General features: G+C 37.5%; 3 protein-coding genes across 13 annotated transcripts in view; 1 reads left to right on the forward strand and 2 right to left on the reverse strand.

Annotated features, from left to right (window-relative positions):
- Window positions 1–5,535: 5,535 nt before the first annotated feature.
- On the reverse strand, window positions 5,536–15,331 carry LOC110830087 (uncharacterized). 11 transcript variants are annotated; one of them, XM_087352202.1, is made up of 7 exons: window positions 14,354–14,536; window positions 13,144–13,237; window positions 12,591–12,794; window positions 11,485–11,673; window positions 9,240–10,460; window positions 9,035–9,164; window positions 5,536–8,212 (listed from the first exon to the last, which is right to left on the reverse strand). In XM_087352202.1, exons 2-7 carry the CDS (start codon window positions 13,220–13,222, stop codon window positions 8,101–8,103), a joined length of 1,935 nt encoding a protein of 644 aa, XP_087208328.1. In that variant the 5' UTR covers window positions 13,223–13,237; window positions 14,354–14,536; the 3' UTR covers window positions 5,536–8,100. The 11 variants fall into 11 exon arrangements, with proteins under 11 accessions (XP_087208328.1, XP_087208326.1, XP_087208321.1 ...); XM_087352200.1 differs by lacking the exon at window positions 14,354–14,536 and adding an exon at window positions 15,192–15,331 and having other exon boundaries at window positions 9,035–10,460; window positions 13,144–13,233; XM_087352195.1 differs by lacking the exon at window positions 14,354–14,536 and adding an exon at window positions 15,192–15,313 and having other exon boundaries at window positions 9,035–10,460.
- Window positions 15,332–15,397: 66 nt separating this feature from the next.
- LOC110830088 (rhythmically expressed gene 2 protein) lies at window positions 15,398–19,483 on the forward strand. Its single transcript, XM_087352204.1, has one exon. It carries the CDS (start codon window positions 15,398–15,400, stop codon window positions 16,154–16,156), a length of 759 nt encoding a protein of 252 aa, XP_087208330.1. The 3' UTR covers window positions 16,157–19,483.
- LOC110830096 (small subunit processome component 20 homolog) overlaps window positions 16,479–22,608 on the reverse strand; it is a 28,702-nt gene continuing 22,572 nt past the window's right edge. Inside the window, exons 27-34 of the mRNA XM_087352192.1 lie at window positions 22,264–22,506; window positions 21,640–21,789; window positions 21,259–21,441; window positions 19,544–19,859; window positions 18,745–18,995; window positions 17,937–18,128; window positions 17,314–17,589; window positions 16,479–17,048 (exon numbers count right to left, since the gene is read on the reverse strand). Coding sequence (XP_087208318.1) covers window positions 16,926–17,048; window positions 17,314–17,589; window positions 17,937–18,128; window positions 18,745–18,995; window positions 19,544–19,859; window positions 21,259–21,441; window positions 21,640–21,789; window positions 22,264–22,506 — 1,734 coding nt within the window. The 3' untranslated portion in view covers window positions 16,479–16,925. The remainder of the gene's footprint in view (window positions 17,049–17,313; window positions 17,590–17,936; window positions 18,129–18,744; window positions 18,996–19,543; window positions 19,860–21,258; window positions 21,442–21,639; window positions 21,790–22,263; window positions 22,507–22,608) is intronic.

Consider the following 22,608-nt stretch of genomic DNA (forward strand, 5'->3'; position numbering starts at 1 on the left):
TTTAAGATCCACTTTAATATTATTCTCCTGTCTACTCACAGGTTTTGACGCAGTATTTTCCATACAGTTTCCTGAGTAATGGTAGATACACACATAAAAACTATGTGGTCTTCTTTAAACGTAAAATATAAGAGGAAAAACTCGAAATAAAGAGGCAGGTCTGAATAAATGACGATGGATCAGACACTGTAATGAAATGTTAATGCCAATCTATTTAGCACGTAAAGAGAAGAGTGGTTTGCTTTTATCTTGTTTCAATTGGACCAAAATTCACTAAACTGTGGGAGCAGGATATTGCTTCATTTTAGACCCCTCTTCTACCTACCTCTCTCTTTTACCCCGACGTGAGCAATCTTTCGAGAGTAATTTACAGAGAACCCTTCGATATTTTGCATGAACCTTGAGGTACATACCGTTTCGTTCACAAGCCAGAAAATCGATTACTCCTACTTACTACGGTGTGTCAGAGTTTAAATTTATTTGAATTGCACTTAAGACAGTGGTCAGAACACTAGCCTTGTAATCCTGGGGTCCCGGGTTCAATTCCCGGTGGTGCTCAGATTTATAACTTGTGTTGGGCAAGACCGTGGTCTAGGTATCAACGGAGTTTTCCTCCGGGGGCTTCCCCGGTTTCTCCGTGGCATCCCAACAATTACTCCATTCACACACACAGAAGAAGGCAATGGCAAACCACTTCTGGATCATCTGCCAAGAACGTATATGAACAGGTCCCAGTCCGAGAAAAGGATGAAGGATCCCGTTCATATGGACCTGTCGTCAGACAGAACACTAATAATAAAAAAAAAACAGATATAATTTCTCTTCAACTTTGTACCCCCAAAGTTGTTGGTGTATAATTCAAGTTATACATAGTATATAATCTACATCTAAAATAAATTAAATAAATTACATTACTGATTATTCAGTGTTTATCATAAAATATTTTTTTTTAAATTTCACGTGCCCCTAATATGTCTTCGCGTACCCCAGGTTGAATACCACTTTACTAGACTATACACAGCGGTACAACTCAGAATACAGCCAACTTCATAGTCTTTTTTTGTCTGGCAATGTGTTTGTAAAACAAGTCTGATATTTTAAATTTCCCTTTTTTTAAATTTAGTTGTAGAAATTAGTCACTAAACATAACAGTAGCAATACATAATAAATGTTCAGGAAAAACTCTGATTAAAACAATGAAACCTTAATTTATGATATTTAGAATTTAGATTTTACATTACAGAGATTTTCAGTCAATGCTGATAACAAAAAACTGATGACGTTTGTTGTGATAATTCTCTTTCTGCACTGCAAATTGTTCTCAGAAATGCATGAGCTCAATGAAGCAGAAACAGTGTAAAAGTAAGCGTGCGTACAGTTATGAGGTAGGCCATGGCGTGAGAGATGGTTGAACTGAGTGCATTTAATTATTTTACGCATTGTGTGTTTTAATGGCACTCATATCGTCTGTTCCTCTCTTTTGTACCCCCACTAATAATTACTGGCAGTAAAAAAAGCTTGTTTTCAAAAACAGAAATCTCTTGTTAGGCGCAATTAACAATTTGTATGAAGTTTTGCCAACCGCGATATTTGGTTTCACTTATCCGCGGGTTTAAATTAGTGCGCACACTAGTTAACTATCTACATTTGTAGCCAATCTAGAACTTTTAGAGCAAAGTAAGACATCATTTTTAAATAACCAATTATTAATTAATAAATATATAAATATATTTGTATTTTTTTTTTACAATGCGCTATTTGAGTAGTTTGTGTCTGGCGCAAAGGTTTTGGACAAACCTGTGCCTAATTTTTGAAGTAGGAAAAAAATTCAACTATTGTCCTGAAGTTTCCTCTCCGAGAGATACATTATTAATAGCATTTGCAATTTTTAATTCGAAGACAGTTTGTACAACTTTTGGACACTCCTGTTCCTATTTCTCTAAATAGAAACAATCAACATTTTTCCCGACGTTGTCTATTCAATATGAGCGTTCTTTGTCTACTATCTTCAATGACGCACCTTTTTGGGAGAAACAGAGATGGAGAGACATAGCTGAGTTTACGTCTGTAACATGTTAATTTACTAGTGAATAATAATAGACCTTGCGTTATTTATGTTTTCACTCAATAAATTAAAAGAAACGGAATATAGCAAAAGCTGATTTTGTTGGATTTCCCTAATGGCGAATTATAAATAAAAGACCAAAGTAAATGACAGTAACACCCCCTCGTTTCATTCCACGCATGTCAGACTCTTCTAAAATCTGTAAAACGACAGATGTCGCTGATTAAATCTAACTTAACGCACTAACTACTCCGAGAAAATGTCCCTGATTGCCTTAACTGTCAAAATACGGACTGCCAGCCAAATCCTCTCGAGTACTGAGATAAACTTTCGAATGCGAACTCTTCCTAATGGAACTGCCGTTCTGAACTCTGACCTTTCCAGCAACAAATTTTACATGAAACTCTATAATATTTTAGCAACCGCATTGTGAGAGCCGGTACATAAAATATGAACGTCTGTGATGCTTACAAGACCATACACTGCTTAGGGACTGTAGTAACTTCCGGTAAGCTTGTTGGTCTAACAGCCCAAAGGCGAAACCCTGAGGTTTCCGTAAATGAAGTTCGACAGCACACGAAGTCACAAACAAAATACGTATAATACTTAAAGTAAGTATCCACTCTTCTTATTTAAAGTATGAAGATGGCTGTCTTATGAGATATTGTGACGTGTTGTCTGATAGAAGCTTATTTTAAAGTCGTTAAACCCAATTTTAAAGTTTTTAAAATTATTCATGACGGTGAAAATATCGATTATGGTCTGCTGAGCAGCGATTCCTTGAAATTTGTAGGCGTTTACCGAGGTTTCGTAAGAACATATCGACTCCATCATCAGGGCTAATTTTGGATATAAAGAAACCGTATCGAAGTTGGTATAAAATTTTTGTACGTATAACAGAGGCGGAGTTCTTGTCATCATAAACTTAACTACAAAAGTGTAAAATGGGGTTTTCTAAGCGATAATAAACAAACGAATTCAAATGTACATATAAATGCGTTCGTGTTTAGTCTCGAAACTTTCCTGCGCAACAGACTGAATGTTTTTGGTCGTCCTTACAAATTAAGAAGCTCATTATTATCATTCTCCATTTAACTATTATGAAATAGCTAATACAGTACAAATTATTAAGACAGAATAATAACTTAATTAAATCTTCCATTTTGTGTCCCAGTAATAAACCGTCAAATGTATGAATTCTGGTACGAAATAGGTGGACTAATAATATTAATAATTATTGATGGAATAGAAACTCAGATGCTGAATAAAACCACGATACCTGAATACACCCACAGCACGTCTGTCACCGTTCCGATGGTGTGTGGCAGTGACTTCCCGGAACAGGACAGTTAACGAGTCCTTCACCGCATGTTTACTGATACCCTGAAGGGAATAAAACAATGGCTGGCTTTGCGAAAGTTGTGTTGAGTAGGAGAACGTTCTCGAAAGCTGTCACTTCCAGACATAACGTGCAGAAACATACCGCGTAAATAAAGTCTAGTTTTTTTTTTATTATTAATATAGGTAAAGGACGTCATACAAGGAGGAAAATTCAGTTTAAGGGACAATATCGATCTATCGCTTTCATACGAACGTGGTAATTAATAAGACCACCTTATTCTCGTAAAAACTGTCATGTTTTAAGCTATTTGGCACCTGAATCGCGAAAAATATTAAGTCAAGTAATGTCTGGACACTCCTTATTCGCATTGCCTACAAAAAGTGACTGACTAAAACCAAATGTTGACTGAATTGTTTTAGATTCTGCAAAGTATACTGTAATGTATTCAAGAATTTCTTGAAATAAAAAGATTAAAGCCATAGAAGAATTGAGAAAATTGCGTTACGAGGAGCTTCATAATTTGTACTTTACAATATATTATCACTATAGTAAAACCAAATAGAATAAGATGGACAGGGCACTTAGCAAGTTTGTGAGAGACGATATATACAAATTTTTGGTCTAAAAAGAACATTGGGGAGATCTAGACATAGATGGGAGAATCACAACGTAGTAGGATGTAGTGTGGACTGGATTCAACAGCCCCCCCCCCCCCAAAAAATAGCATTTGAGTGTTCTCATGGACACGGTAATAAACCTTCGAAGGGTGGAGAATTTATTGACCAGCTGAACGACTGTCAGTTTCTCAAGGACTCTTGCTTTATGGAGGTAGGTGATATGCTCGATATACAGCAATATTACAAAACTGGCATCCGTCGATCACTTGTTAACATGTCCGCGAAATTATTTGTTAATAGTTACTACAAGATCATTTATTTTAATCGTAATTATCTCGTCTGCTGTTGCTTTGCGTACAAATGCCACACACCCTCTCGAATTCAGTAATTTGCGAGAATTTCAATAAAATATATACTTAAGCTATTTATAAACATGCTATGGTAATTCATAGTCATTAAAAAGTGTTGTTAAAGATAACGAAAATTGGTTGTTAGTTTTAAAAATTAGCGCCCATGAGAAGTTTCTTGGTTCTTGGGTCCAACGGGAAACGTGTCCTTGGCTCAAGGGAAGAAAATATTTTAACCATCCTTACATTCACAGCAAAGGCAATCTCCCACCTCTATTAGAATTTTCCGTCGCTTCAGAGTGATAAATCAGGCAATAAATGTCAGCGCACTAGGGAGACAAGGTCAGAGACGAGCTATGACATCATTGTGCGGAACGGACTGACCTACATCGGTTCAATATGAAGACGCGAGATTAAACACGCGTCTTGGAGAATGATAAGCAGGTTCGGTAATAAACGAAGTCCGACCTGCAGGCTACATGACCATCTCATCCTAACGCACGTGAGAAATCTTTAGTGAAAATATTACGTACCACAATGACGAATAGAGCCACGGTGGTCTAGCGGTTAGAACGCTGGCCTTGTAATCCTGGGGTCTCGGGTTCGATTCCCCGCGGTGCCCGAATTTATAACTTGTGTTGGACAAGGCCGTGGTCTAGGCAACACGGAGTTTTCCTCCGGGGGCTTCCCCGGTTTCTCCGTGGCATCCCAACAATTACTCCATTCACACACAGAAGAAGGCAATGGCAAAACCACTTCTGGATCATCTGCCAAGAACGTATATGAACAGGTCCCAGTCCGAGAAAAGGACGGAAGGATCCTGTTCATATGGACCTGTCGTCAGACAGAACAATAATAATAATGACGAATTGCAATTACTTTCTGTTTATTAGGTGATATATAAGGTCCTCATGGCCCCGATTGTGGAAACGTCGATCACTTGCTGGTAGACTAAACGGAGACATCTTCTTCCTATTATTTAGATATCATTATTATATTGGGCAGCATAAATGTAAGATTGTGTATTTTTCGCCACAAGAACCTCAAATCCTACAACTAACCAAGTGTCTGCTGTCTCAAAATATTACTTTTTGAATGGAAAAAGGATTAAGGATATATAAGATGATATTGCAACTATGACATTTTTCATTAAATTAAATGCAGTTACAGTAACAACCAAAATATAATTTCTTACTGCGTAACATTAGGAGATAAATAAACACAATAAATGTTTACCTAACAATATAACATTTTCCTTTCCTTTCCTTTCGTAATTTATTTCACAATAAAGAACACAGAATAGTGTCCTCTTCTTTAAAGAGTAAAAATAATACAAGGTTTACCTTTTAATTATTAATCTTCATAGAAATGAAATTAATCTTAATACAAAATTCAGATTGGAGTGCGAAACATTTTCACAGTTTCAAAAGTAAAACAATTAGTGGTAAAGATTACATCAGAGCATTCACCACAATAGAAAATGCATCTTACGCGCCCACAACGGCAGATCGTGTTTTGTGACAAATAAAAGTTACGTAGAAAATGCCAAAGTATATCTAAATCTAATGAAAGTGTAATTACTCACATTTAAATAATATAAAAATATTTTAAATTCAGAAATGTTTTAACCACTTATCAGTCTTATTTAAACTTGACTTTAACGCACATTTTCTTTAGATGCTATTCCGAGAACCAGCAGCGCTACTCTTGAGAATAAGGCGAACAATCCGAGTACAGATCCGATAATTCTTTTCTCGCCAATTTAATTTTATCGAGCAGCTATTTCAAATTTTGAGACTTCAGTTCCTTCAACATTACGTGATATAAAATTACTGAAGCTCTTTGGTATCTTTTATTTCCCACTATCGCGAGGCATTTTTACGTATACTCTCCTCCCGTATGAATATCTCGAAGAAGTGAAATAATCAGACGCACAACTGTGGATGACGTTATAAAAAATGTTTTTTAAAAAAATTTAAATTTTTACTCCTTAAACTTTTGTAGAATATAACTACGTTCACATCAAATAATTCTAGTCGGAAGTAAACTATACAATATTGCGGATACATTTTTGACGATAGCAACACATACATGTGGACCGTATTGCCAACATCTGAAAACCTTACCGTCTCCATCTTCAGAGCATAGGAACATACTACATTTACGGAAAAAGTCCACTGCTCGATACCTCAAAACTTTCGAGAAACATTTATCAGTGCACACGTGCGACCATTTTACAGTAGTTTTTAGAATTAAAGACGAGAGAATATTTCAAGAATAAAGACAGAGGAGGAGAACCTTGATCATAAAGGGCTGTCGATCATTATGGGACATTCGGGAAAATTCAGACATTAGACAACTAGTTGTTTCAGTTGTCCTGAACAAATAAATAATCACGAGAAACATCTAGGGTCAATCGGTACCTCACGGCCCAGAACAGAATGCCCAAGTGACTCACAAAGTGTCGGACATTTTATTGAGCGATGAGACACCACGAGCCACTTGGACCTTTGCTGATGACACTCTCCCCCTGTAAAAATGAAAACGCCGCAACAACTGGAAAGAAGTTTAAAAAAGTCTACGTTTTAACGAGAGTTTACGCGACAAAGATCTCGGCATATTGTCTCTCCACAACAACACGCCAAAATCCGTCAGACATAGACGACTGAGCAGATTCGATAAAGGTAGCAAAAAACATTCTTGTAGTCCGAATCCGGCTGCTTGAAGTTACTGATCTTTTTAAGCCTTGAAGTCACAGGCAGCAGCTTCAAGCAATGAGTACGACCACTGCTTCAAAAATTAATTCGGGAGACTCATAGAAGCCCTCAACCCAATATTATGGGACGAAAATATCACAAAAAGAACGAAAAAGAGAATATATAAAACAATGGTACAAAGCGTAGCAGAAATTTGGCAACTCTCGGAACAACAACAAAATAAGTTGAGAATAATGGAAATGGATTTCCTATGAAGAGCGGCTGGAATATCCAGAAGAGAGAGAGAGTGAGAAATGAAAGGATTAGAGAAATCATGAGGGTGGACCGATATATAATAGAGGAGATAGAGAAAAGACAAAATGCAAAGGATGGAGGAGGAAAGGTTACCAAAGAAGACTATGAAATAGCAACCAAAAGAGAGAAGGAAGAGAGGGAGACCGAGACCAGGATGGAACGACGGAATTACAAGAATTGTGACAGAGCGGAGACTACCTCCGGACGGATGGGAAAATAGAGAAGAATGGAAGAAAATATTAGGCACCGGAAGACCGAAGTAACATTCAACAAACAGAAGAAGAAGAATATTAGTGAATGCATATAGAAAATTATCAAATTATGCCATTTTCACAGGCGAGACCGTTGATTATGTTTCGTGTAGATTTTAATTACTTCAAAGTCATTAACGTCGCTTACCCGTGTCTTGTAAGTCCGACTGAGAATGTTTCAGGTTCAGATCTTGTAAATATGATGCAAAAGCTGGTTGAACTTGCTGTAAGAAATTCTCAGTGGACATATACTTCAAGGCCCAATTCTGTTTCATCTTATTACCCAAACTGCGGTTATTTCACCTCTCCATCTGCGTTGAGTTAAGCTGCGATATCTTCAAATTCATTAAGACTTCTGTCGATGTAACATTTACTCAATGTAAGTTCTTAAATGAGATTCTATGCTTGGGCCATTTTTCAGGTCTTATTTGTTCAGTGACCCTTAGAAAGGTCACTGCTTGTCATTTTCACACAACATAGCCAGCTTTTTCATCTCTAGTTTCTTCCTCGCTTCTAGTCGTTTCTTCCGAATCTCTTCTGGCGTGTATCTCTGTGGCGGTGATTTTGGCGCCGTATGAACTGAAACGTACAACACGGCTATTACCTGTTGGCTTCAACTAATCCATAAGCAATATCTACTTCACGCTAATATTCCTAATTCAATTTCTTTATTGTGAGAACACAATAATACATACATATATTTAAAAATGTGCAAAAATTTAATTAATTCAATCGATACCCTCTTTTGCGGTCCCGTGTACAAGAGAAAACTTCAATCTCGTGCAACGTTATCTAACACGACCTCTTCCGAAAACGTTCACGTCAAAAATATTTATGGAATGTCCATTTAAAATGTATTTCTAACATTATTCCATTCCCTCTTTGGGTGGCTATTACTAAATGTACGCGTTCTTCAAGTGCCTGAGCACTACGGGTCCCAACTTTTTCATTGGCTTGATCTATAGACATTTGGTATGACTCCTTGGACGAGGGATCGGCCCGTCGCAAGTCCTCTACCTGTACAAAGGACAGCACAACACAGAAAAACATCCATGGCTTGAGTGGGATTCGAACCCACGGTCCCAGCGACCGAGCGGCACAAGGCCCACGCCTCAGACCGCACGGCCACTGCGGACCCCTCTCTATGAATCAGAGATTATATTAAAAAATATAGCAATCACCCATTAGTAGAAAAATGTCATTAATTACTACAAGTCTCAACATTACACTTCCCTTCTGGACCGTAACAAAAGACGTGAGACGAACCAAGTAACAAATCAGAACTTCCACAAAGTCAATACAAAATAATTAAATTTCTTATGTCAACTGAAGATTCTCTTAAATTAATGGTTATAACGATAATTATAATTCAAATATTTTAATATAACCGTACACACTTACATGTCAGAGTGTATCCAAGATGCTGCAAGGGGGTTTACTGTGCTTTTACTGCGACCCTTTTCCTCAGTGAATTTATTATTTACCTCTGGATGATCATGACATTTTTGAACACTAGCGCTCAAACAGTTTACTGAAAAACCAGAAGCGCAGTTTTCATCTCTAGCATATTTCAGGCTTCCAGATTTGATCCGTACGTAATACTTACATGGCAGCGAAATCGAGCCGGCAGAGGAACCGGGTCGCGCGACGTAACTATTCTTCTCAGCCGCACTCTGCCCTTGCCGCATAAGAAACATTTTATTATTCACAAGTGGTACAACTTTATTCGAATGCGGTTTGTTTACCTGAACGGCTGAAACCGCGCTCAGCCGTTCCGGTAAACTCTGATTATTACACATCCTGGAGGGAACTTTTAATCGAAACTGCGCTTTATTGGTTGCAGGTGTGCCGACGTCATTCGCCGCATTTCCATGATTTACGTGCTTCAACGGCCTACTGCTGTTAATTTCATGAACTGGTTGGTCGTTAATTAATGATGGCCTGTGAACAGGAAGTGACTGTCCCACAGCTGCTTTCAGTACAGTTCCTCTTTTCGAGTTCATTTGTGTCCTGTCGTCCACCTTCTGAAAAGATTGTTTACCAGTTTCTTTATCACCACGTTTCTTCTCACAACCCTGACTCAGCATTTCAATATCTGCTTCTGTTAAATTTTGTATCACGGCATCAAAAGAGTCGTTGAATGCAATTTCACTGTCAGGAGGCGGCTTAGAATTTATCGCCGAGGCCGTGTTAGTTCTGCCATAACGGATTTGAACTCTAGCACTTGAATGGTTATGTGAAGCCTGAGAATGACAGTGGTCATCCCTGGAATATTTTGTCGTTCCAGATTTAATCCGTACGTAATACTTTGTTCCTACTTTTGGACTGTTCGGTTTCTTCGCGCCGTTACCGATATGTTTTAAATCGCTGGCTGCCTTGTGCATTTTTGGACTCCCGACTAGAGATTCTACGGAAACACGATCATTGTTCTTGTAATCAGGTAATGGTAACTCTGAATTACCACTACAAACCACAGGTAAATTTTCATTTAACTTCTCTTCTATTTCCTGAGAACATCGCAACATAAACTCATCTTCGTCGTCATCGAACAACGCAGTAAAAGTCTCACTACCTACATCACGCTGATTTCTTTGTAACAAATTCAAGTCTGGCGGTGGCGATACAACACACCGCTGGTCTTTCATCTTCTTGGTTTCATTCAAATACCTTTCGTGTTCGTACTCTGGCAAATCACTAGCCAGCTCCTCTTTCTTACCACCTGAAGAACTACCTTCGCCCCTCCTCAGAAAATTGACTGCCGCGTCTTCCTTTTTGCCAGCGGTCACGACACAGCATTCATCGTTTTGTGTCGTCTTGTCATTTTGATCTGTTCGTAAAATATAAACAAAAATGTTTTAATTGATATGTTATCATGAAGCGATGTACAACTCCAAATAATTTCATAGTTGAGTTTTATCTCAAAATAGAACATCTAAAAAAAAGTGGTATAGATCTGTGATTATTTTGTCAAAACTGAAGAAATTTAAACTGAATTCATGACAGAAAATCAAGTAAGGTACTCCCTTCTAAACCACCTTCATTCTATTATTCTTTAGTTATCCTACTTGTTTTTGAACCACCTTACATTTTCCTTTTATCCTCTTTGTTCCGAACCGTGAAGTGGCTCCGCACCGGATACCACCCTGCTTTTCTGCATGATCAATCACATCCAATCAACAAACACTGCCAGATCTAAATAAACGATCCCTTACAGTCCCAAAGTCATTCAAACAAAAAAACTCTTATATCACAAAATCTCAATTTGGAATAACGTTGTATTTCAAAGTGCAGTCGGGTATGTTATTAACTTTATGCGACTCTTATTATGGTTATACAATGAAGACAATTAATGATTAAAAATCTGTATCTTCTTCTTTTTCTGGTTTGACAATGTTTTCTATAGTTTATAGTTTAGATGCGTAATAATAATAATAAATATATATTTGAATGTTTTCTACATTTTCCGGTACCCTTTTTCAGGTCCCCAAATTTTTTTCAGTGGGTTTGATCTATGGACATTCGGTAGGACTCCTTGGACGAGGGATCGGCCCGTTGCAAGGCCTCTACCTGTACACAGGACAGCACAACACAGAAAAACGCGGACAAACATCCATGGCTTGAGTGAGATTCGAATCCACGGTCCCAGCGACCAAGCGGCACAGGACCCACGCCTCAGACCGCGCGGCCACTGCAAACCCCCCCTAAAAATTTGTATTAAACTTAAAATATAATTTCTAAAATAAGAATGCTTTCAATTTCATTATCACAGCAACAAAATGTCCTTTTATTTAAAGCAAAATTAATCATTGACGACTCCATAAATCCTATTAACAGATCTGCGCATGTGTTACCTTTCATTTCGTTAACGAGATCTGCTATAACTTGCAGCTCAGGAATGATCTCTGAAAAATCACTTGCAGGCTTCTCTATGTTAAATCTTCTTCTAGGGCGTAATGGTTCAACGGGAGAACACGATTTCAAACCATGTTTCTTCTGCACAAATGAATTTTCTTTTGGGAGTTTCCTCTTGACTTTCAAACCTGAAAATACGGAAATTTAATAGCAACCATTTACAAATCTATCTTATACATGGTAATTTCTACGTATTAACGAACTGATAATTCATATACACACACTTTGTTAAGATAAACCTTTTAAGATGTTTATCGTTAATATATTTTTCTTTTATTTTTTACAATATATCCCATACAAAAATTTCTAATTGATAGATAATTAAATATTCTAAGATCTTTATATTATGGGTTGTAGTGCCTTGTAGTCTGGTAGAAGTTTACCAATGTTTCAGAGGTCCATACTGCCTCTATCATCAGGGCAAGGCAATCATATGCTACTAATAAAATACTACAACTATTACTATAGTTCACGACTGTAATCTTGAGATCTGCAAGGAATGCAGGAAGTCCGAAGGCAGACGCTATCTTTCCTCCCTCCTCCTTCACCCCACTTCCTCACACCGCAAGTCTCAAGATTACAGTCGCGAACAGTACTATGGCAGCTTCTGACATTCCCAAGAAAAGATAAAATAATACTAGTGGGATAAACAAGGCTGTGGACTCAGATATTAATAGTGGAAGGATTAACTGCGGTGGTCTAGCAATTAGAACGCTGGGCTTGTAATACTGGGGTCCCGGGTTCGATTCCCGGCGGTGCTCAGATTTACAACTTGTGTTGGGCAAGGCAGTGGTCTAGGCAACACAGAGATTTCCTCCGGGGCTTCCCCGGTTTCTTCGTGGCATCCCAAAAATTACTCCACTTTCATCATCATCTCGCAGAAAGGGGGTTCACAGCAGGAGCGTTAAATGTCGAGGTCCCGGTCGAATCCATGGGTCGTGAATCCCGCTAACCACCAATGCACACCATGATGAATGGTGTGTGCTGGATAAGAGAAAAAAAATGGTACATAACTGGATATGTTGCTGACTGCTCTCTTATTTACCTAATTTTTTGCTGGATCTCTGCTGTGGGGAACCACAGCCCCATCCCACAGCCATTGCATCCTGAGTGCAGTAAAAGTTAAATGGACCAAACTGATCATCTTCATCCTCAGTGCCGTCTCCATACTCGGCCACTGCAGCAGTACTTGCAGCTTCCAAAGGAGTGCTGTGATCTTGTGGGGTTATTATCTTGATTGGTGAACGTTCTATAAAACACACAATACTTTATGTACGTAGACATGTTTATTTTGTGAATTATGTTACACTGCTGTATCAAATACACAAGTTATGCTAATTATAATGAGTTATAGAATTATTATGTATGTTTGGATGGATCTACTATCCCAGAATTTGTCTAGAGGGACTGCGGAAAATTACACAAATCTTTAGTCAGGATGGTTGGCAAAGGGTGAGACTCAAACTGCATATAATCTGATTATAAATCTGATTCTTTATCAATCACCCAGTCTACTAAAATACTATACATCTTAAATACATGTGTAAAAAATTGTATCAGTTCAGTGTTGAAATGGAAAGAAATTATGAATTACTTACCTTGCAATCTTGATTTATTTTCAACAACTTTATTCTTTTGCCGTCTGGAAGGTCCTTTACACTCTAGCATCTCTTCCATAGTTCTTCATGCTAACTGCAAGCAAAACCATAATAAATGCCTTACATTCATGCACGCATGCTAAATGAATGCAAACAAAAATACATGGATACTTTTAATGTATGTTTAATCCAAAATTATTAAACTTTCAACTCAGACACATGTTGCAATATGGAATATTCATGCTAAAAGTTTCTTTTCTGTTGACAAATAGTGATGTTTCATTGTTTTGTCTTCTTTGTATTTCTCCTTAAAATACATCTCAATTTACTACTTAATATGTCACTATAATCAATTCACTACTCCTCAATAAATTCCATAAACAATGAAAATCAAGTTTTATGACTCTCACATACACTGTTTCCTGCCCCATACTTGTGCTATTCCTCATTTACTTGGTTTTATGCACTAATAATGTCAATCAATCATATAGTGAAAGCCAAGCTCACTATTACTTTGTCACCACCAAATAATACTTTCCTGATCAATATGTTGGAACCGTCTCAAATCAGTTCCATTTTGAAAGTGTGAAACAAATGTTAATATTGTTGCCAAATAACCACAGATTTACACTTCATGGAACAACAAAGAACAGAAAGTTAAACTGGGATTGTTAATATGCTCCAATCATCTGCTAGATATGCTACTATGTATAATGACACAACTCAATCTATTTTTACTTCAATTATATCAATCAATGCATTAATCAAAAGAAATTACTGAACCTTACAGCAAAACAGCTACAATTCTACTCAGATAAAATGCTGGAATTACACATGAATGGATACTAATGCCTATCAAGCAAGCCAAGAGTGTGCAAATATTTCTAAGAAGTTACTCTTCAACATTAGTGTTTTAATTATTTTAATTCAGACTCCTATTGTGTGCCATAATCTTAATGGGGCATAATTGCTCGCAAGATGCTTCATAAAGTATTTATGTAAAACAAAAAATTGAAACTTGTGAATGAACATAACCTAAACCTCCTGTACAGATCCACTGGAACGTAATCGTAGGCCCAATAGTTAATGTAGCAGACTGGTACTACATTTTATATTTTAAAAAATCTTAATTGTGGCCAGTCACTGAGTTAAAAAGTAAAACTAGAACATTTTAAATCACTTCCATTACATTATAACACAAGGAACATACTTCAACTCCTGTTCAAAACAAGGGAAAAATAACTGCTTAAATTCATACGCTTTCACATGATTTGCGAGCAACATGTAATCGAAGAATTATAACACAACAAGAACTTCCTCAAATCATGTACCACACAAACAGAACGCCTTTTAATTTCAAACTTTGTAGCCGACTATACAATTGGTAGACAAGTCATACTTGAATCCACTCTTTGATTTTATGAGAATCGTATTAGTAGCCAATTTGAATTAGAATAGATTCACATTCCATATATCCTTCAGAATATAAACCGAGGACGGTGAACATGTCATATTATGAATATAAACACCAGTAGAATAAAATACTAAAACAAAAATGTAATTACATACACTACATATCTTCGTACATAAATACAATAGGAGTGAGATAAAAGATAATCTCTGGATGCTGGCTGAAATTATTTTATAAAATGATTTCAACTTTTAAACGATGGTTCACATGTCATGATGACTGTTCCGATGTCACACATAAAGGCTTCACACATTCGATTATTCCTAAGGATGCTGAGATTTATGAGGAAGAATAAGGAATACGCAATTTCTCATAATCCTCCACGCACAACAACATTTTCGATATCAAACCAACATAATTGTATATTCTTTTCATATGATAAGGTATATTAAGAGAAGATTGGACGTATTGGACATTTAAAGAAAGATTAATGAACATAACCATCTTAAAAATCAGCACATTCTGAATACGGGACACTTATATGGTCGTCTGGAAATCACAAGTTCTTAAAACCTAGCATAAAGAATCATGTTAACATACTAGGAGATATCTACAAAAAATACGAAACTGGCCTTACTATATATATTAATACATAAGCGTCACCACACAAGCGAAGTCCAACTACATCCACATTGGTTATCAGCGTTTAAACAATGGTTGTTGATATGACCCGTGCTCTATTGACTGATACGTTCAGACCAGGTTCGTGTATGTTTCGAAGTTTGGAGTTAAAATAACTCATATTAAAGGAAGTATAGCTTATTTCTCTTAAGTGTTTCTACAATGCAACATATTAATCGATTAAGGCTAGTGACATTCGATGTGACAGAAACACTCCTGAATTTCCGAGTTCCTCCTGCAGAAAAATACGTCGAAGTTGGGGCGCAGTTTGGTGTATCTGTAGATGCGAAAGCAATAAACGCCAATTTAAAAAAGCAGTGGCGATATATGAGTTCCAGACACCCAAATTTTGGCCAAAGCACAGGCTTAGGATGGGAAAGGTGGTGGAAACAATTGGTTAACCAAACATTTCAAGAAACTGTGAAGTGCAAGGCATTTGATGTTTCAATTCTTGATACTATTGGTGAACACCTTGTAGAAATATATAAAACATCAGAGTGTTGGCAGACAATGGAAGGTGCAAAAGAGTTACTTAAATGTTTGAATACACTGAATATTCCAGTAGGAATTATATCAAACAATGATGAACGTCTAGAAACAGTTCTTAAGACAATGGAATTGCACCAGTATTTTCAATTTATTATAACATCATATTCTGCAGGTTTTGAAAAGCCCGATCCCCGAATATTTCATTTGGCGCTGTGTGGACTCAGAAATAGCAGTGTAAAACCAAATGAAGCTCTGCACGTTGGTAACTTACCTGAAACGGATTATATAGGTGCAGTGAATGCAGGGTGGAATGCTGCACTGGTCCATCAGAATGCTAAAAATGTGATAGAGCACTACAATGATATTGACCCAGAACTAGTGTTTGAAACTCTCAAAGATCTGCAGTCATACGTAACTACGTTTCATAATTAACATTTTGAAGTATATGTTCTGTCGATACAGAAGCTAAATGTTATTAAATTTATTAGCACTGATGATCATATGAGTATTTAGGTGTGGATTATTTAAGATATTGTCAGTAACTCAAATTATACAGCACCAAATGATGGGATGAAAGAGAACAATAAATTGGTATGAAAATAATTGCCAATGAAAGGAACCATTAATCAAAATAATAAAACATTATATTACTGGTCACTGCTGTTAAAACTTAAATTGTGGTTTCATGTCGAAAGCAGAACAGTACAAGCCAAGGATAATATGAATACCAACACACTACCCAAATAAAATACAATTACAAATAAAAATATATAGTTATTACAACTATTTACATAAATGTTTACAGTGTCTCTCATTTTATGTGCTTTTCCCATACAGAAACATTATTTTTCAGCAGTTGTACCTTCCTTCTACAGGATAGATGAACAGATTTTAATTAAATTTGATTTTGAGAGATTTACTAAAATTTATATTGTCACATTCCAGGTTTGATCAAATATGAACAATAACAGGTACTTTATTAAAAACTGCCACATGAGTGTAACTTTTGCAACACCCATTATATGGCCATTGCAGGATATAACATTGCTATCCAGATTAATTTTTAATATTACATTATATTTTCTATCGATATTAAAGGAAAAGTTTCTTAATGTAAATCAAATCATCACAAGCAAGTTAATGGAGACTGGGTGCATATGAAATTTTAACTTAAGCCTAAATATTTTGAGATAATAGATGATCATCGTGTCGACCGTACGTTTCTCTTAAATTTAATTTTTTCAATTCTTTTCTTCTTTACTTCTCGCTTCTTTAAGTGTTTCTTTATCTTTCGTTTTGCTGCCTTCTCTGGTTCTGTTAAAACCTGAAATAAGATAGTGGAAAACATGAATATGCATGGATTTGAAAGAATTTTAGAACTTACATTACCAACACATGCATATTAATTTCTATACCAACTGTACAGGACCATAACCCAGTTATTCCTGATATGAGCAAAAGATTTTTCTCTTAGCTACAATGCATCATGGCATACACACATTCCAGTTACTCTTAAGGGGTACAGCAACGGTGCAAAAAGTCACCAGCTTGTGTGAAATTGAGACCCCTTCCATCCTATCCTCACTCACCTCTTGTGCTCGAAGTTTCTTACGATCAGCCCGTCTTGTAGCCAGCTTGAGTTGTAGACGAGAAAGAAGTCGCGTATATACTTCCATTCCCAACTTCTTTTTTATTAGATCAGAAACCTGCTTGGCCAGTTGATGTAACTGCTTTTCTGTACCAGATTCATCGCTGCTGACCAATTCACGAGCTAGTGGTGCAAGCAGTTGATATGCTAGAGGAGGAAGTCCCTCACGGCCCAAATCCAGAACAATAGCCCCAATCCATTTGAACACTGCTGTACGCTGCATGGCAAAGAGATAACCCAGATTTGAGGTTCTCACAACGGTGTGTAGGAAGATGGCAATCTTCTGGGTTGTAGCAAAGTATAGATTAGTAGAAGTTTACCAACATTTAAACATTTCAAAGGTTCTTGCTGCCTTCATCATTACTCAGCACCCTGATTATGGAGGCAGCAAGGACTTTTGAAACGTTAGTAAACTTCTACCAGACTATATGGCACTACAACTCAGAAGGCAGCCACCTTCAAAAGAAAATCCATTAAAGTAAGAAACTTCAGAATATTTCATTGCTAAGCAACTGGATAATTATCCTCCTGACATATAATATGCACATTAATTACTTAACTTACCATAGCTGTTGACTTTGGTGATTGAACCACCTCAATGTTAACTATCTTCCTCATTCGACGAATCATCCACAGAAGTGAAAGTTTAATCTGATTATCTGACTCATCTGAATCATGTTCCTCGTTTTCATCTATCTGACCTTCTAGAGATACATTCTTAAGTACTCGGCCCAAGAAAACTAAATCCTTCACCACCTGCAAGAATACGAGTTCGCAAACACTTATACCAGGTTATTTTACTAGGCACAGCACATCACATCACTGAAAATTAACTTGAACATTATTTAAGTGGAGTAAAATGAATTACTATGCTGGCGGTAGCATAGCTACTGGTAGGGCCTCCCTAGCTAGATTGGTCGAGGGGGAGAGGTCAGACTAAGACAGGTACCCTGGTCCTCCAGGTTGGGGGTTGGTCGCAAGGCTAACAACCTTGCACCGTAAAAAGGAAGAAGTTTCGAAACCTCAATCAAAGCCTCGGACAGATGGACCTAACAGAGGACCGAATGGAAGAGGAGAATTGACGAGGCCGTGGACCGAATACGGATTGGAGAGCCATAGAAGAAGAAGAAGAAGAAAATTAATTAAATAAACCAGCAGTAATATTATACTGAAACAGAAATTCTGTGGCACATACTTTATAGTTCTGCAGAAAATCACATGAGTAAGGCAGAAGTTTCTTTGTGGAAGACATCACTTGATTCATGTACAGAATAATTCAGAGCTAAATGGTAATCGACCTAAACAACAGATATGTTATTAAGTTTACAATACCCAACATCTGCTAATGTGTGTGCGAACTGCTGGCACATACCTGTTCCACAAGTTCAGCTCCAACTTCACCCGTTTGAAGCTGTGAGCACAAATCCAAGACAAGCGACTTAATCCTTTGTCTAGTATCATGGTAAAAGTAACCACAATCTTTTCTGGAAACACTGTGATGTCTAGATGTTACTGCTACTGCGATGTTTTTGGCATCTAGCGAACTAAATATATGGCCAAGCAACTGTGCCGCAGCAAGACGAACCCACTCGTGTGGATGTGCTAACAGGCCGTGAACATTTTCTGTGAACACCCATAAGAATTTTATGATGACTGTCATCTGGGATGTTGCACTGTCTAGTCTGGTAGAAGTTTACTGATATTTCAGAGGTGCTTGCTGCCTCCATCTTTTACTCCTGATGTTAGAGGCAGCAATTACTTTTGAAATGTCGGTAAACTGCCAGTCTACACAGCGCAACATCCCGGATGTCGGTTTTCTTCGTACTTGCCATCAAGAGAACCTGAAATCTCAAATACAGTTTACTATTAATTATAAATATTCATATTCTGAAAGTTATCACTTCTGCTTCATGTTCATGCGACCAAGGGTTTCAATCTCAGACTGGAGCCAGTAGAGATTGTATCTTAAATGTCATGACTACTTTCATTCACAGATAAGCTGATTCTACATAACACTTAACAAAATTTTATTAATATATTGGAATCTGTATGCGCAGAGTGGCACAGATGTTGCAGAAAATAAAACTGTTACGGGATGACTGACTTTGTTACATGTTATTAAATACTGATTTGCCATATGCAAAATGAACCCTAAAGAAATTACAGTGTACCTCCAACAGTTTCCATATCTTCCTGCCATTTTGGTTCAGTGAGAATATCTGGACAGCAAGTACACATTTTAAGTAACAACTGAAGCAACTGGAAAAGAAGGTGATCTCCCATCTGTTGATTCTTCTCCACTTCGGTTTGGTTGTCATTTTTACGCGCAATTCTCACAAATCTACCTGGCAGATTACCATCAATGGCATCTAAATTGAATTGCTGTAGAATGAGTGAGAACAGTGCTGGTAGGCGATTCTCAAAGTCTGACTTTTCAACTGTAACGAAGATTCCGCATAACTGCACTGCCAACTGACTATGCTCCACCTAGTAAAGAATGATACAGTTAATATGGTGCGTAGCTGCTTATGACAATCCATTACATGGTGAAATCAACAACAGAAAAAGCATATACAAATTAATAGACATATCTGTTAGTTTTGAACACTCATGAGGAAGTTAGGAGGAGATTAAATTCTGGATATGCTTGCTACTTCTCAGTTCAAAATATTTTGTCTTCCCGTCTGATTTCTAAGAAGCTGTTGTTTTGTATGGGTGCGAAATATGGTCTCTCACTCACAGGGAGGAACACAGATTGCACGTGTTTGAGCATAGGGTGCTGAGGAGGATATTTGGGCCTAAGAGAGAAGACGATGGGGCATGGAGAAAACTGCATAATGATGAGCTTAAAAATCTGACTCCTCCCCCAATATTGTCAGGGTTATTAAGTCGAGAAGAATGAGATGGGCGGGGCATGTAGCACGCATGGATGGGACAAGAGGTGTGCACCGGGTATTGGTTGGGAAGCCTGAGGGGAAGAGAACGCTGGGGAGACCTAGACATAGATGGGAGGATAATGTCAGGCGTGATCTATGGGAGATAGGAGTTGAAGGAGACTGGATTTTGTTGGCCCAGGACAGGGTCCGGTGGAGGGCTTTGGTTAATTCGGTGATGAACCTACGAGTTCGGTAAGCCATCTAGTTAGTTAGTTAAGGAGAACCACCTGAAAAAGACCAATTAAGGTCAAAACGTGTAATTGATTCTTAATAAGCATCAAAGCTATAATCAAGAATTGTGTAGACAGACTGTCAACTTAATTTACATACATTTTTGTGTATCAAAGTGATAAGGTAGGGAATTCTCAGCCAGAAAATGCAGCCAAATGGGGGAATCCCTATGATGATTATGATGGAAAAATCATCCAGCCAGACAGGTCCCAGGCACCACATCCACTTTAACCACAGATGTTACTGACACCATTCACAAGGGTCAGATTCAGGTTACCACACCTAACATGTTTATATTATGAGATAATAGTAAATACATACAAAGCCCATGGAAATAGAAGAATTTGTGACAGACAGATGTGTTGCATACAAAGATTCAAGATGCAAGAAAATGAAATAATCTTCCAATTACTATGAGATAATGAGAATGTTCTTAGGGTGTTATGTCTGATACATATGAGACTTTCTGCAGGTTCTTGTTACTCCCTGGTCCCAATATTCTCCTCAATGCCATGTTCACAAACACCTTCAATATAGTATGTTCTAAATTAATGTGACAGAGTTCCACACACACACAAAATAAAGGGTAAAATTACAGTTTTGTATTATTTTTGCACATTTTTCTTATAGCAGGAGACAGGAAGACAAAACATTCTTATATGAATGGTAGCAAGCATTCCCTCAATATAATCTATTCTTAAATTATATATAAAATATACCTTTTTATCTTTCATCCATATAATAACGATGTCAAACAGCTGATTACGAGCATTTGTATCGAGTCTTTCTAACATAGTTCTGATGCAATGCGCAACCATTTTCCTGCATTCCGGTGAATCATCGTTTACTAGTTGGGCCCCAAGAGTAATGAACAGAAGACCTGAGCGTGCAGTTAAAATGTCCTGTGGAAAAATATAGAAAATGCACTTATTCACAAATTCAATTTTAGCATCGGCTAATTTCCATATTTCAACGTTTTAAGATGAAGAGTGTAGAAGTAACCAGAGTAAATCAAGAGATTAAATACTGTCGCATACTAATTAATATAGCCACAAAAGGGAGCTGCATATGTAAGAACAATAAGATTTTTAAAAACATACTATTGGAAATGAGGTAATAACAGACAGCACCATTTCTAGGGCAGACTCTCGCCCTGACTGAACCTCATGGTTCAGTTGAGAAATGTAGAAGGACAGGTGACGTTGAAGCTTCTTACCCAGAGGGTAATCCATAAGGAATTGATGGAATACCTACAAACAGTACAAAAACATGGCAGCATTACTTTTACTTGTTAGAAGTAGAATCAAAATTATTCTCTCTAGACATTCGGTAGGACTCCTTGGACGAGGGATCAGCCCGTCGCAAGGCCTCTACCTGTACACAGGACAGCACAACGCAGAAAAATGCGAACAAACATCCATGGCTTGAGTGGGATTCGAACCCACGGTCCCAGCGACCAACTGGCACAAGGCCCACGCCTCAGACAGCGCGGCCACTGCGGACCCCGCTATAATACAGGAAAGTTGAAATTCTTGTTTTCACAGTGTTACTTAATTTCTATCAGGAAAACCTTGTAGCAGTTAGCAGTGAGTCATACAGTTCCAGCCTGGAATGCACTGCATAAACACAGTCAGTCAGGCACATTATGAGACTCATACTGTGGCTTCATTAATTACTTCAAGCCCCATCATGCTATTCTTCTTTTGTCTTTGAAATTTACTAACCTGCCTTGCCTGTAGGCGGACGTGAGAAAATTCTGAAGTGATACTAAGTTTTGCCACTTTCTCCATGACATCGTGCATTTCAGGTGCCACAAGCTTGCGGGCTAACACAGCCTTCAGCAGTGCAAATGCAGTTGCTTGGCGGTTAAAGTCATGCATATCCTGTTCTGCATATAACAGCAAAGTCTTCATTTGTTCAGGTCCTATAATATGATATTTGACATCTCTCACAAGCACTGCTACCACCTGCAATTCAAATTCATCGTCTCCATTACACACATAATATGCAATTATATTTATAGACATTCAGCTAATCCTCCTTCATTTAACTAGCAATTTTAGTTGAAG

Source organism: Zootermopsis nevadensis, unplaced genomic scaffold (genome assembly GCF_977971745.1).
Source record: "Zootermopsis nevadensis isolate Lab colony 2312 unplaced genomic scaffold, Znev_1.0 Znev_ptg000020l, whole genome shotgun sequence".
NCBI lineage: Eukaryota > Metazoa > Arthropoda > Insecta > Blattodea > Termopsidae > Zootermopsis > Zootermopsis nevadensis.

Coding starts and splice junctions, on each gene's coding strand:
- LOC110830087 (XM_087352200.1), bottom strand. CDS start 13,222: ATGGAAGAGATGCTAGAGTGTAAAGGACCTTCCAGACGGCAAAAGAAT. Junction 12,795..13,143: donor AAATAAATCAAGATTGCAAG/GTAAGTAATTCA, acceptor TGTGTTTTATAG/AACGTTCACCAATCAAGATA. Junction 8,213..9,034: donor TCTTGGATACACTCTGACAT/GTAAGTGTGTAC, acceptor TGTACGTTTCAG/TTCATACGGCGCCAAAATCA.
- LOC110830088 (XM_087352204.1), top strand. CDS start 15,398: ATGCAACATATTAATCGATTAAGGCTAGTGACATTCGATGTGACAGAA.